General features: G+C 38.0%; 1 protein-coding gene across 3 annotated transcripts in view; it reads left to right on the top strand.

The window, feature by feature from the left end:
* CTSO (cathepsin O) overlaps positions 1-15,192 on the top strand; it is a 16,639-nt gene extending 1,447 nt beyond the window's left edge. The window contains exons 2-8 of one of the 3 annotated variants that reach the window (XM_024211559.3): positions 3,819-3,927; positions 5,846-5,979; positions 9,003-9,170; positions 10,167-10,288; positions 11,839-12,002; positions 12,475-12,567; positions 14,977-15,192. In XM_024211559.3, the coding sequence (XP_024067327.2) occupies positions 3,819-3,927; positions 5,846-5,979; positions 9,003-9,170; positions 10,167-10,288; positions 11,839-12,002; positions 12,475-12,567; positions 14,977-15,011 (825 nt within the window). In that variant the 3' untranslated portion in view covers positions 15,012-15,192. Of the gene's footprint in view, positions 1-3,818; positions 3,928-5,845; positions 5,980-9,002; positions 9,171-10,166; positions 10,289-11,838; positions 12,003-12,474; positions 12,807-14,976 lie in introns of those variants that run through there. The other 2 variants (XM_024211558.2, XM_024211557.2) reach the window with 2 other exon arrangements.
* Positions 15,193-16,322: the final 1,130 nt, after the last annotated feature.

Here is a 16,322-nt window from a genome sequence, read left to right as displayed (position 1 = left end):
TTGCATGGATATAAATAGATAACACCAGCCAAAACATAGTGGAGAATTGGACCTATCATGTCTTGTCTACCCTGTTTTTTCTGGAATTTTATGGATGACTGGAGAATGAGTAGAATTGTAACATTGCAAGTGACAAGTGATTACAAATGGATCAATTCAGGAAGGAAAGGATATTTAGTCAGAGGATTGAAAACACTTTGGGCCTCATTCACCATTGTGTACTAAAGTTTGCATTGACATTTTAAAGAAAAGGAAAACTGAAATCTTCCTTCAAAATAAGAGTAGAGGCATAGCAATGGATTTCCTGGGCCACAAAACCCTGGCTCTGTTTGGAGGAAAGCTACTACCTGTACTTTTCATTTCCCCCATAAGGTGTCAGCCTTGATCTAACAAATCCCTCTGAATTGCCCAGTTCTCAGTCAGATGATGGTGGCATTTGTTACTCTCCTCTTCTAGTTTCCAGGTTTGATGCAGAGCAGACTCCTTTCACAGTTTAGAATTTCATAGTCACTCCCAGTGTGTAAGGTTGTGGGACTAAGTTCTGTATACTTGAACTATGCCAGCTCCCCTCTCATTGTCTTGAAACCCTTGACTCATAGAGGCCACATAAGAATGGCCATGCTGGGTCAGACCAAAGGTCCATTTAGCCCGGTATCCTGTTTTCCGACGGTGGCCAATGCCAGGTGCTTCAGAGGGAATGAACAGAACATGTCATCATCAAATGATCCATCCTCTGTCACTCATTCCCTGCCTCATATTTTCAGATAATAGTGCTGTTTTCCTTTATTAATGCTAATCATATTTTACATGTACATAGGTGCCTTTCATCCCAAAGGACCTTGCAAACTAATATTTTAAAAAATACGAATGTAAAAAATGACCAGCAGCTTCTGCAAAACCCCAAAATGACCAACTAGAAAGAGCAAATTAAATATTACCACAACTGTAGCCCAAAACACCCTCATATGCCCATATATCATATATGCAAGCCCTTTTCGAAACCCCTCCCTTTCTAAAAGTCTGGGTAAAAAGATGCACTTTGCAGCATGAGCTGAATGTCAACAGATTTGGGGTGGAGGGATGGAAGAAATGCCAAAGATGAGGGCCTCTCACAGACAGTGTAATGTTGGCAACACCTCTTCTATAAGAGGGTCTCTCCAACTCCAGGGGCTCTGCTGACCAGAAGTGTGGCTTGGAGGGGGAGGTGACCTCTTCGAGGCTGTTTGTTTTGTTGGTTTGGAGAGCAGCACTACGCAAACAGTGAAAAGGAAAATCCTTGTTTTTATGGAAAGTGGTGCCATGGGTTCTTTCATGTCTATATATGTGAGGCAGAATCTCAAATTTTTAAGGTTTCATCCTAAAATTTGTGGCTGTAAAACAAGTTGAAACAAGTCAGATTGTTTTACTAAGTTTTGTAGTTTATAAGGAGATTCTTTGATGCAAACCTTTTAGAAATTCACATTTCCTGATCATTTGGGGCAGATTTTTCAAAGTATTTAGGCATCTAGATACTTTTAAAATCTGGCCCTTAGTTCCCTTCAAATGTATGTAGCGGTCAAGGAGCCCTCTTCCTGGTCCCTTGGGGCAGCTGTAGTGAGCGTCCTGTAGCATGCTTTTTTCTTCCTCAGAATCTAGGAAATAGGATATAAAATGTATAATAATTACACGTCCCTTGCATTTATTTAATGTGGACTGATGCTCTCCAATATTTTTAAATACTTTTGTAATGTTACATACAGTTGAGCAGTAACTGCTGGATCTTTCAGCATAAATACTTTTCACAATATTCTGTGGTGCAGAATTACCACTTTATATTCTGATGCATCTTCAAACTGTTGAGTATTTTGATTTCTGAGGTATTTTAAAAAAAGAAATGACCTGTCATTCCAATTTGATATTCTTTCAAATAAGTAACCAAGTCAGCTGCTGGATACTCATAAGTTAATCAGTGAGCAAGTACCAGAGATGACATGAATGTTTGTCATCAGATGCAGCAGTTCTTGTTCAGCTTTTTCAATTTGCAGACCACTTTGTCCTTTCGTGGCCAGCTTCCCCTTATAACACCCTTTTGTGCACTGTTTACTTCTCTAGGCTATCAGAAGCTCCTTGGACAGCAGTTTTAGGAACCCAGACCTACCAGAGCAAATATCTGCAGTCCATTTTGTATTAGTATATAAATCTGCATTAGGCTCCACAGGCCCTACTTTGCCCACAACCCTTTTTTTAACCCTTTTTTTGCCCACAACCCTTACGGTTGACCATAAGTATTCGAAAATTTGCTTGTAAAATATGCTGCTTCTGCAAGATACTAAGAAAATAGAACCTTACTTCTAGGAGGGAAAAAAGCATGATTTTAGATTCAAAAGTTCTTCTAAAGATCCACTGCTTTTGCAAGTCCACAATAGAAAAAACAATGAAAAATATTTTGAAAAAGTTATTTAAGATAAACCCTTCCACTGGTTCTCCAACTTTCTTTCTATGGTTGTCTTCTACACCATAAACTCTTCAGGACAGGGATTGTAATGATAAATGGGTCTTGAACGTGAATGTGCTCACTTTGAATGCTTAATAAATAATAAACAGATGAACAAAGTTTGAAATATTGACTTGCCCAAGTAGAGAACTTTCCTGTGTAATTGTCATCAGCTTCTCTGGTACCTTAAATCTCTAGTTTTAAATACAAATTAAGTTTCCAACCATGTGGTTGCATAGAAAACCTTCCAAATGTGAACTCAGTACAAAGTGATGCAGTATTTTCCTGCCAATCTACAGATTAGATTCAGCACACTGGTAAGACTCTCAGCAGGTTGGCAGAGAGTTGGCTTTTCACTTAGGCAGAGGGGCTTCCTTCATGTCAGCCTTTGTCCCTTTTAGGTTTTGTTCTCTGGCTATTTCGTTTGTGTTAAAACTTTTCTAGTCCATTGTGTGAATGAATACATTGGTTGGATGCGTAAGTGGGAGTGGGCAGGGGAGAGATGAGGAATTGATGGGATAAGTTAGAAGAGAGAAGATTGTGTGTGTGTGTGTGTATGAGAGATATACAATCGGTACATAAAATGTGTTAGAAACAAGAAAAAAATTACTTCAAAAACAATTGCCCATCCATAATAGTAAAAAATGCATTTCCAATAGCCCACAGCTGAATAAATTGAGCCAAATCATGTATAGAGTATAATATCTAAACTCCAAACAAAGGCATACAACCACTAAACATAAACAAACAAAACAAAGAACATCAGCAACCCCCATACCAGATAACTTACATCTTCTGTTTTTCAAAATGGCCATATTTGCTTGACCCAAAATAAAGTTTGCAAAGTATTCTAAATATCTATTTGTGAACCTATACTTAGAGAGAGGAAGGGGGTAGTGGAAGAAGAGAAAAAATATATATGGGAGGAGAGAATAAAAGAGAAAGTGGTATGTGATGTAGAGAAAGGGGAAAAAAAAGATGTAAGGGTTTTAGGAAGAGAGAAGGAAAAGAAAAAATGAGACACCAAAGGCAGCAGAGGAAAAGATATACTGTGCTCTATAGAGGAAAGAAAAAGTAAAGTGAAGCCAAGAATGGAAAGAAGCTACAACAAAAGTAAGAGACCGTTTAAAACACAGAAAGTTGATAGAGAATGTTACAACTAAATACAACACATAATAAAGATGACACAACGTTGTTTTGTCCCTAAATGCTGCAAGCACTGGTGGTTTTCACCTTGGTTAATATGCTTAGTACTCAGACATGTAGATGTTGGGCAAACTCTACAAGCCCTGCAAAGATGGTTACATTTCTTAAAGGAATAGGAATTTGTAATTTTCTTTTCTAGGAAAGTATTAAAAGAATTAGGAGTTTGAATTCTTTATCATCAGATGACAACACGACTGCTTTCTATGGAATAAATCAGTTTTCTCACTTGTTTCCTGAAGATTTTAAAGGTAAAGAACTAGCATGCTGCTAATCTCATATTTTTATTATTTTGCTCTGTAATTTTTGCCCTTCCCTCTTCCTGTGTCATATTAACAAATTGTTTCAAATTAGCAAAATGTTAACTATATTTAGTACTGATTAAAGTCTCTGCTTGTAAGTATGTCTGAATGCTACAGCAGTGCTCTCCACACTCGCTTGGGTTTGCAAGGTTGGATTGTCACAGAACTTGAACCTGATTCAGAAACCAGACAGTTGTCTGTTTCTTTCTGTTGGTGTTAAGAAGGTCCTTTAGCTACAGCTATCAATTGAAAGGCTGATCTGTTACACATGAAGTATTAAAAGAATTGTGCTGAACTGATTTTTATGCTGGGTGAGAAAACATCTAGGTATTCTCAAAGACTGATTGAAAATACTTCTGCATTGTGATGGTCCTTAAAGAAACACACACATTTGCTATATATGCTGGTCTAGCTGTGTTAAATCATGTTTAGGCTTTGTAGGACTGACTGTCCAATTTAGTGCCTGATCCAAAGCTCACTGAAGTAGAGAGAGACTACCATTGACATCAATGGGCTTTGGATCTGACCACACTGGGGTGACACAATGGAATTGCCAATCAGTGAAAGAGGTTTGGATGAAAGGTCCATTGCCAACCCTCCAAACCTCTGTCAAGCACCACCACACAAATAAAACTATATGTCAAGTGGAAGGTCATAGAGTATGGTTTTATGTACAGACATACAAAGAAACAATTTTACAAAATCTGATACAAAAAAGAGTAAAATTAATGCCCCTGACTTTTTAAAAAATCAGTCTTCTTTTGCCCTGAATCTTAAACTGTCTTGACTGTTACCTCTTTATAGCACAGTAATAATGCCTAGCTCTTCTACAGTACTTTTTATCATTAGCTGTCATTATCCCCATTTTTCAGGTGGGGAAACTGAGGCATGGAGAGGCAAGGTGATTTGTCAAATATCACCCAGCAGGCCAGTGGCACAGCTGGGAGTAGAACTCAGATTTCCTGAGTCCCTGTCCACTAGGCCTGGATAAATGTGTGGCTTAAGTGGCTATTTCCTATTGCATTCATAAATGTATATGTTATACACTTCTGAGGTTAAATCCTTCCCTTGTGAAGCTATTCTTCATCACTTTATGCGACTGAAAACTGTGCATCATCTAAACTGGAAACAACTTTGCCATGCCACAGCTGTACTTGTTTGCAATTAGATATCTGTGGTGGCCAAAATTGTGGTGGGTTTATCTATTGCAATTTGTGGGCTGTTTTTTAGTCCATCAGCGTTTTGGAAGGAAAAATGATGGCCTAGACTGAAATGATGAGTGAAATAGACACTGGCACAGGCTAGTAAGATCTAGAACAGATCAAAAATATTTTTGCTGAAAAATGAGGTTTCAATTGCAATGAAAATTTTCATTTGACAGCCATTTGTTTTTCAGTGCTTATTCATTGTTTTTATTCCCTCCCTCCTTTTTCCAGTGAGTGGGGGGAAGGAGGGAGTGAAGGGAAAAATTAAGAATGAATGGGATTTTTTCCACCAAAATGAAAAATAACAAATTTTATGAAAAATTTAAAAGTGAAAAAAATCAGGTTGTTTTCCAAAAATCAATTTTTGGCCAATATTTTTTTTTTTACCAGCTCTAATAGAACCTCGTAATAGAGAGGCCCACACTCAAATTCAAGACATATCCCCTTTGCTAGAAATTCAAAATATTTTAAAATAGATCTAGAATATAGTGATTGTTTTGGATTACTTGAATTTTATCTTTATATATTTGAAAAGAATTTAAAATGCGGTATGGTACTCAAAACTACAGCTCACAAATAGATTTTAATAACTTTCTAGTGTTCTTTTTGTAATGTTATAAACAATTTTTAAACTGTAATAGCTTGTGTTTGTCTCTGTTTAGTTATTTATTTAAGAAGCAGACCTTACAGAGTTCCCAGATACACAGAAGTGCCGAAGAGAAAGGAAACACCGTTACCAACAAAGTTTGACTGGAGGGACAAGAATGTTGTCACCAAAGTGAGAAATCAGCAAACAGTAAGCTCTGGATTTTCTTTTCTTCCTAACATCCAGTATTTTATCGTTGCACATATTATGGACTGGGATTAATACATTTCTCCTACCTGGACTGTTCCTGGTAGCATGCTCAGGCTTGAAAATGAGTTCTACATGGCATATGATGCATCTCAGTGTACATCATTGCCTGATTAATTTGTAGAGTGGCATTGACTGGAGGTAGGCTTAATCTAAGGGTCCTGTTCAAATTCAGATGATTCAAATGAGATTATATTTTGCCTACCTAAAACTCTCACGTAGTGTCTTATTATTTGCTGTACACTAATGTTGCTGTGCTCTGCTAAAAATATCGGTGTATTTGTCCTCAGAGATGGCTGCATTTCAATGGTGGGTGTTATTATTTTTATGTACAGTATTTTAGGATCCTTGTAGATGAAAGGCACTATTAAGCTTAAAAAGGGTACTATGATCATAGCAATCAGAAGGGGATATACAGGTGGACAGGGATCATTTCCCAAAACAATGGCAATAAAATATTTGGAACTGCCTTAATTGCATTAAATGATGTGACTACCATGTATCTATATACTAGAGCTAGCTGGAAATTTTCTGTCTGCTGGTTTTTCGACAGAAAAATGTGGCTTCTGCAAAACCAAAATTTTCTGTGAAGAAAATGTTAATGTTGCTAACATTTTTTTATTTTCCTTTGAGAAAATCTAAACAAAATATTTTATTTCAAGTTGGTCATCCTAAATCAAAACATGACCAGGGAGTCCATCCCACAGAGAGCAAGTGGGTCATGAGGCACCCTAACCCTGACATGCTCCTGTAGCTCAGATGGACACAGCTCAATGCTGAACTCAGTTAAAATGAAATGTTTTGATTTGCTATGAAAAACTGAAATGAAATGTTCTGATTTGGGAGTGTTGGAATATTTTGTTTCAATACAAGTATCAAAACAAAAAACTTAAATGCTTCTGAATCCAAATTTTTCAGAACATTCTGTTCTGTGAAAAATGTCGATATTTTATCCGAATTTGGGATGGAAATTCTGATATTGAGATCGGTTCTGCTCTACACTGTATGAGTTACTGACTCAAGAGCAGTTCTTTGAATGCAGTGCTGACATGCAACAGTAAAGCCTCTTGAGATTTAAACAGTTTGTTTTCACAAGTGTATGGGAGGGCCGGTCTGAAAAAAATAACAACATAGACCCAATAAATGTGTAAATTCGTTAAAAAGAGGAAATCCAACTGATGTAAAAGTATTGATAAGACAAAGCTCTAATTAGCTAGATTTTACAGCATAATGAAGTTTCTTGGAATATATAAAGGATTTCTAAACTCCTTTGATTATAAGCAACAAACATTACTTTTTAATGTATGATCAGAACAAAAATACCTTATATAATATACGTTTTGCTTGTGTACTGCTTTTTAAATTACACCAGTATAAGGAAAGGAATTACTCCCATATACATTATATTTGAGTACCTTTACCTGTGTAGAGGTCAGTTAAAATGTCTACAAGCTATAGAATTATATAAAAGTATGTACTTGATACATCTATGGTTTTTAAATCTCCAGTCTGATTGACTAAAACTATTTACATCCCCAGATTTACATGCTTAAGCCTTTGTATTTTTCTAAACAGAATGAGAAAGATTTACTACTCAGCCTTGTTATTTGTATCTATTAGTGGCTCAAAAGGGAGCAGCTATTGACCATAGACCCTCTGCTGGGAATTCCCTCAGTGTGGGGAAGTCTCCAATGGATGTAGAATTCAACTCCAGTGCCTCTCTTTCCACAAACCCTACAGGTAGTGTGTTGGGAGCAGGCAGGGACATATCAGTGGCAGAGCAGAAGGGTAGCCAGAGCAAAGTTGGCTCCAGCTATCTCCAGCTGGTTACAGTCCCTTGGGGACCGTAGCTGGCTGAAGCAAACACTAAGCTGCTCTAACCTGCATCAAAGACCAGGAGGAGAATCAGGGAGTCATTATTCACTCTGATGCCCCTCATTCAGTGCTGCATTATCTGTAACTTGTGTAAAGCTGAGAATCTGGCCCAGTATTATTCTCTCTTTTGACTCTTCATAGTATAATAGACTCTATGGGTATGTCTGCACTGCAGTAAAACACCCGTGGCTGACCCAGGTCACATGACTCAGGCTCGTGGGCCTCGGGCTGCGGGGCTATACATTTGCAGTGTAGATGTCTGGGCTTGGGCTGGAGTGTGGGCTCTGGGAACCCGTGCTTGGGGAGGGTCTCACAGCCCAGGCTCCAGTCCAAGCCTAGACATCTACGCTGCAATTTTAGAGCCCCCAAGCCCCGTGAGCCTGAGTCAGCTGATCTGGACCAGCCATGGGTGTTTTATTGTGATGCAGACATACCCTAAATCATGCTCCTTGGATCATTTATGCCTGGTGCCTCACACTTTATGCGTTGTCCTTTCATCCTTTCACCTAGTTGTTGCTTTTCAAGATATAAACTAGTCATAGCAACTTTCTGTAACAAGAATTATTTAACCATAACTGTTGAAAATAGACTAGATATATCCTTATTAATTACATCATGTTATTAATTTTAAAAAATTCCATCTAGTTCTAAACAAAAAAATTATTTGGTTTTTAAAAAAAAAAAAGTTCCAGCGTAACAAAAGAGTCAAAACCCAGATTAGGAGAATATTATTCTAGGACAGAGAGTGGTTTAGGTTCTGTATACTGAAGAGATTGTTTTAGTGTTAGCAAAGACAAATTGGGGTGGAGTATAGAAAGAGTTCTTAGAATAGGAAATTAGGAATGCTAAATCATGGAGAAGAAAATTCACAGTTCTATAACAAATAGTAAAAAGGCTAAGTTAATTTTAAAACATAATATTGGATACAAGAAGACACTGTTTACAGTGATTTTTGGCTGATGCTTCAATAATTAAAACAATAAGAAGAAACATACTATATTTAAACTACTTCCTTTTCTTTTTTTTGTTTTGTTTAGCAGTTATAGGCAGAAAACTGTTCAATGACAAATATTGGATTTTTCCCCCCCCAGTGTGGAGGCTGCTGGGCTTTCAGCGTTGTGGGTGGAATAGAATCTGCCTATGCAATCAAAGTGAATATTCTGGAAGAACTCAGTGTACAGCAGGTCATTGACTGTTCATACAACAATTACGGCTGCCATGGTGGCTCTACTGTTAGTGCTCTCAGCTGGCTGAATCAGGTCTGAGTCTTTTCATAAATCTTAAACTGTTCCTTATAGATTTTCCATACTAATGTATTTTATAAAAACAAAAAACAGCAGGTAGCGCAAAACGTGCATGGATTATAGCATGTCTAACTTATTGGAACCTAGTTAGTTTCACATGGAATCCAGAGTAACAAAAGTTTGAAGCTATGTATAAGTGGGAAGATTTAAATGCATTGCTTATGAATTCAACAAATCAGCCCCCAGGGATGCACTGTGAGCAAAACAGCATCTGGAATTCAACAGCATCTTCATTTCAATTCACCATGAATTTTAGGGCGTGATTTTCAGTGGTGTTAAGAACCTAAGCTCCCATTCAGACAAACAGAAGGGGCAGGCACTCCACGCCACTGTAAAATAAGCCATTTATTTAACTGTCATAATATGGATTTACATGCCTAACTATTCTATTTAAAGAGCTCTCCCATCCTGAAGAATAAGGTGGATGTGAGCCAGGATAGTAACAGCTCCAGATGAGAAATTTAATTTTTCATTATATGGAGTGTGCATCCCCATTCTGCATGGGCTCCTTGCATAGCAGCTCAGGAAGCTGAAATGCATAGAGACATTTCTGCATGGAGTTTCTGCCCTCCACCAAAGGCATACAAGACGTACAGATGGTGTTTCATTAGCCAGTAGGTGGAAGTAGCCTGTGTAGAAGGTCCACAGCTGCACTGTGGCTGGAGAGGAAGGATTCCTCTGTGAGTGCTCCCCTGCCAGCTCAGCCCCAGCTGTTCAGATGCTGGTTTGAGGTTTTGGCCATATAAGATGAATTGTTTGTAAATACAATATTTTACAGAGGTACTCAGAGGGGTCAGTGGTTCTTAAAACTTCTGTCGGGGGTTAGTGTGCATGAATGCACAGGCTCCACACCACTTGGAATTCTGCAATTCCAGGAGATTACTCAAGACACCAGCTTTTATACCCTCTTTGGCTTTAGCACCAAACATTCATTAATATATCTTCTTACAGACACAACTAAAATTGGTGAAAGATTCTGAATACACTTTTAAAGCTCAAACAGGACTGTGCCATTATTTCCAGCCCTCTGATTTTGGAGTTTCAATTACAGATTATACTGCGTATGACTTCAGGTAACCACTATTCATTCTTTTTATTTGCTGTACCTTTTTCCTGTGTCCATGGGCTATGAAGTGAAGTCAGAGCCTTCACTACATTGGGCAGCCAAAGGTTATTTTTACTGATGGCATTAGTCAATCATGCAGGTATATGTTAATCCTGCCACCATATATAAAATCATATTCATTTGGGCATTTGTGGTCCAGATTCTTTAAATCACAGTAAGAGTAAAATGCAGTTGTTGTAGCCATGTCATTTCCAGGATATTAGAGAGACAAGATGGGTGAGGTAATATCTGTTACTGGACCAACTTCTTTGGTGAGAGAGAGAAGTGTTTGAGTTACACAGAGCTCTTCTTCAGGTCTGGATCAGAGTAAAAATCATTTTCAGCTACTAAAAAGTCAAAGTGCACTCTCTCTTTGGTTTCAATTTTATGCGTATACTTTTTGAATGTTAAGTCACCTATACCTCATGAACAACAGATCCTAGTGCTGTCATCAAACTTCACTGGAAAAAAAAAATCAGTAAGCATTTGATTACTTCAGTCCATATCTATTTGCATTCCTTTCCACTGCAAACATCCCTCACTTTCCAGCCTGTGACTTGAGCAAACACTGCTATTGACTGAAATTGGTAAAGACAACTTGTTTTCTTTTTAATTTTGTACTAAGTTGACTTTCTAATTTTTTTTAATTGTCAGTACAATACAATTTGCTTTCAGAAACACCATATGAAAAATCATTCCAGTAGCAGGAGGATGACAACCAGACACAAATAGCTAACAATAAGTAATTCTATAGCTTTATTACTAAATAATTTTGGTAATAACCAAATTAAACATACTTAGAGTGGCTGAGAATATTTTAGGACCATTGCATAACTCCACTAAAAAAAAATTGTGAGAGGGTGTTAATCACTTGATTTAACTGATTTTGTTCTGAGAGCAGTACATTTAAAATAACCATAGAAAAGTGTAAGTGGACAAACTAGGAATTTCTAAATTATTAATGATTGACCAGTGATGTTACCAACACACTCATTGTATAGCATACCCTTTTACACTAAAATATTTAGTTATATTTCATTAGAATTGCTCATTTTGTTAGCTAAAATGTAATATTTAATACATATTCTAATACAGCTTTAGTTACCAGTTGTCCAAAGCCTACATTTTGGGAGGAAAGCTGCTTTGAGCTTCAAAAAACATATTAAAGACTCATTAAGGTTTTCTTTGTAGTGTGTTAACATATTTCATAGATTGTCAAAAGCCACATTCTAAGTGAGGAAGAGGAGAGTCGCAGCTACATAGTACCTGCTGTTCCCCTGCAATTGTATGCAAAATCTACTTAATTATCATTTCTTTAATACAGGCAAATTCTTCGCTTTGTATCTCCTACCTTACCCTGTTTTCATCTTGACATATAAACCTGTGAAGTTTAACTTTCACAGGAAACAGCTTGGTTATTTGAATATTATGATTGGACAGAATCAGCTGAGTGACTTGGAGATTGTTTTGACACATTAAAGTTTAATAGTTTTGGATTATGACTTATCTTTTTTGTAGTGGCCAGGAAGATGAAATGATGAAGAAGCTTGTTAACTGTGGACCTTTGGCAGTGACAGTAGATGCAGTTAGCTGGCAGGATTATCTGGGTGGGATCATACAGTATCACTGCTCCAGTGGAAAAGCAAATCATGCTGTTCTCATCACCGGTTTTGATAGAACAGGTAAAAATTTCATTAGCTAGAGTCATATGTATTTTGCTTCACTGAATAATGTTGTCTTTATTAAAAAAAAGAGGTTAGAAACTAGTATATTTAAGCTATCTATCTTAAAACAAAAAATAGTTAAATGTTGAGCCCATCTAGGCTCTGTACTTGCAATGTAATCCATGCAGACAGACCCCCAGAGCATCCTTGCAGAGCCCCATTGACAACATAGCAATAAAAATAGAGGTTAGCACAAATTCTGTTAATCTAGTATATGATGTAAGTATAGTGTTTCAATATTAGTTCCTCAAGAATGAGGCTATGCTGTACCAGCAGCAGTATGACATGAGCTTGTTGGCTTACTGTTAATAGTAGATTCCACTACCATTACATCAAGTCAGCATAATCTGTGAAACATTATAATGACTGATAAATTAGACAAATTTGCTATTTTCTGTAATTATTTATGAAAAAATCTCTCCTTTTACAGGTAGCATCCCTTACTGGATTGTACGCAACTCGTGGGGGCACACATGGGGAATAAGTGGTTATGCTCATATTAAAATAGGTAGTAATGTCTGTGGTAAGTCAAACAAACAAAACATTGGTTTGAACAGTAAAGTCACATGCTGGGCTGTATTTTTCCATATAAGTGAAAGGAGCTGGAAAACACTTCAGCTAGAAGTTCAGATGATAAAAACACAAAATCACTTTATTTATAAAAAGAGGACGAGATGAGTGCAGGTAAAAAGAACACGTAAATAAAACAAAATCTTTGCTAAAAACAATGAGGAGTCCGGTGGCACCTTAAAGACTAACAGATTTACTCGGGCATAAGCTTTTGTGGATAAAGAGATTCATCTGAAGAAGTGGGTTTTTTACCCACGAAAGCTTATGCCCGAAAAAATCTGTTAGGTTTAAGGTGCCACCAGACTCCTCGTTGTTTTTGTGGATACAGACTAACATGGCTACCCCTCTGAATCTTTGCCAGTGGAGCTAATTCATACATTTAAATGATTAGTTAATATTTATAAAGCACTTTGGAAATGTAAAGCTCTAAGGCATAACAAGTTAAAGTACATGTTAGTTTAGTTAAATTACATGGGCACAGAAAACCTTATTATGCAAGGATTCAGTCCTGCAAGCAAATCTGCAAACATGGACTGTTATACCTGTGCGCAGCCCGGTGATTCTGCAAAGGAAACAGGGTTCTTGCCTGTAGGTTTTCCTTCAAGAATAGTCCCTAAATTACCCTTCACCAAGTCTCCTGACAAAGACCATCTGCCATTTTTATTTTGAACTTTTTTTAGGGTCTAATTCTGTGAGGGGATGAAGTCTCGTCAGCAGCTCACGAGATCAGACCCTTATTCCCAAATGAGGGTCTCACATCTGATTACAATAATTGGACTAGTAGTTATTCTGTCTACCTTTTGTACAGGAATCCTAACAGCAACTAATGCAATGTTGGGTTTGTTAGTCTGTCTCAGGTTAGGTGTGTCAGTTTTTTGGACTTACCTACCATAAAACCCCATATCTCACACATACAGGTCCTGATTCACGATTGCTCAGTACCTGGGCTGGTCAATTACAGTAGTGCAAAATGAGTATAAACTAGTATCAAATCAGACTGGATAACATTTTGCACCCACTTTGCAATGATGTGATTACACAAAGATCAGGGCAACACGAATTGGGCCCCTAAGACCCAGTCCCACTTGGAAGGAAGTTTGGGCCCTTATTTAGCTGTTTAAATTTGATAATATTCATTTATTATTGTATGAACTAGCTACCTGGTAACACTGTTGATTTGAGTCATGATAACTAAAGCAAGCCAGCTGTAGAGGTGGACCAAGAGAACAATCAGTAAAATTAAAGCTCACTAATTCAATAATTCTCACATTAACCCAGTTGTCTCTTAACCTTCTTCAGCAAAGAAAAAAATCAAATTGCCTGTGCCCTAAATTCACCAGAGGGGAGCAGTAGAAATTCTGTGAATCTATTAATCTTAGTTTTTCTCTGTTCAGAATTTCTCTTTTTTTGAATTAGACATTAGTTCTGATTTAGGACTAGATTGTGATAGGCCCGTATATGGATGCAGAAGCCTTCCCTTCTATCTCCCACCCTCCTCATTTCGGACACGAGCCTGTCACAATTGCACTCAGATAGAATACAGGGACTGTTCTTTGGTGCACCCTTGGGAGAAGTACAGCTACTCAAAGAGGGTTGAAATGAACAGGGGTGTGGACTTCCTGCACCCTGGGCATCCTCAGGAAGGATTGCTGAGTCACTTTCTCTCCTGGAGCTTTTGGTGGCAAAAACGTGGCATGCCCACCACTCACTACACAGGGCTGTTTAACTCACCCTATCTGTCCACTACCTTTTTCCTGGAGGATGTTTAGGAGGGCTAATAAGAGAGTAGGAAAGGAGGGACAATTGTAGGGCCCCTCAAATATCTGTAACTTGGATGAAATGGGGGTAAAATGGGAGGGTGGGGCCCCAGAAAACATGCTGTACCGGGGCCACAAATTTCTCTATAATGGGCCTTGTAATCTGTGGAGGACCTAGAACATGACAGCACATCGGAATGGTAAAATTTTACTAGCAGTTTTTCCAGTCCGTAGGGGAAAAGGGAAAAGATTTTGAGTCTTAGACTAGGAAAACTACAGCTCACATTTCAACATCCTGTTGTGCTAACGCATTGTAAGTTCACCAGAGTTGCATTAAATTCCCCAAGAAAAGAACCGAAGAGCTCTAATGTGAAAATAAAGGAGGGGGGGAGGTGAGAACTGTAGCTGTTTTCATACAATATAAAGGAGTAAAAGGCAAAACAGTTTAGTTTTGTTTCCTTTTTCTTTGCATTTCACCTACACTGGCTCATGAAGTAGGACTTTTGGGGGTTAAGTTTCAGTTGGCTATGAACAGCAAGTTTAGTTTGAAATAAATGCATTCTTAATACTTATTCAACATCTAGTTTGTGTTTTACTTCTTCTAGGTATAGCAGATACAGTTTCATCTGTGTTTGTTTGACACCGACTGGCCAAACAAAAAAGCACCCTGCTGGCAGTCATTTGGCAGATACTGGTATTCTGTAAATTTGTACTTATTCAATATGAAGATATTTTACTTCAAAATTTTTAAAAAACTATTTTAGTATGAGGGATTGGTCTGCTGGTCATTACAGACATGGCGCATCCAGAATTCAGGAAGATGCTTCAGCTTCCAGAGTCTGTGACCCTAAATCTGATTGGAGTTGCACAGACAACTAGGCAGAATACCATACACTTGACCCTCGGTTCTGAGAAAGAAAGATGAAACAAGAGTCATACTCTGGTGGTCAGTTTGGAAGTTTGAGCTTTATGCACTGGCTGTTGAAATATTTTAAATGGGAACCCTAGATGGAAGGCATGGAGCACTGGAAGTTTCTCGGTCCCAAATAATGCCCACTGACAAATCCTAGCAGCGAGTCCTAGAATGTCACTAACATCACAATTGGTTCAGAATGAGGAACAAGGGAAGAATTGACAGGAGCTAATGTTGTTTGCTGAAAGTTTTCAATCCAGAAATCTAGCGGTATGGCAGGGTGCAGTCTGAAGGCACTTTAATATGAGGAGAAACATGATGTGTCTTTCCATTTCCTCTTGTCTTTCATTTTCAAAACCCTTGTGTGAAATGACAGTTCTTTGTTATCACTCCTGCACTTTCTGAAGTGCCTGAATTGGCTTTCTTGTAACTTTGTTTGACAGCAGGTGCTGTTTACACTAGCATGGACTTTCTCTCTTCTGCTTTCTCTGCCTCTCCTCTTCAGTTTTCTTATGGGCCTCTCTGCATTATGTACCTAAACAAGCAGTTTGCAACTACATTATAATCTCTCCTAACAGCTCACTTGTATTGTGAAGGCCAAAAGAAGCATGGGGAAGGAAAGAGAGCACACCACATAGTGATGGAACCATCAAAATGTATATATGCCTTCTTGTGTAACCATGTAACTTCATCTCTGCTCACCCTCTTCCTTTGAGTGTCTTTGACCCTCGCCTCTCATGTCTTATTAAATCTAGTTTTTATGCTCTTTAAGGGCAGGAAATTTGGGGGGGGGGGGAAGTGCCAGGGCATTTTGGAGAATTCAGAATGAATTAATAGTTCTTGTCTTCCAATGTACTTGATTACCTATTAGTTCAGAGAGCAATAATTAACCTGAGATATGAAAGCATATCTGCTGTACCCTCTCTTTGCATGTAAGGTTGCAAATGAGCCATTTCGTTCTTTAAAAAGTGTTGGAATGGCACCTGCTTCAATCTCCTCTCTCTACCTCGATTAATTACACTTCTGCCAAAGGCAAAA

The sequence above is a fragment of the Terrapene carolina genome, unplaced genomic scaffold (genome assembly GCF_002925995.2).
Source record: "Terrapene carolina triunguis isolate 2854851 unplaced genomic scaffold, T_m_triunguis-2.0 Scaffold66, whole genome shotgun sequence".
Lineage (NCBI taxonomy): Eukaryota > Metazoa > Chordata > Testudines > Emydidae > Terrapene > Terrapene triunguis.
This window is presented reverse-complemented; position numbering and strand designations above follow the sequence as displayed.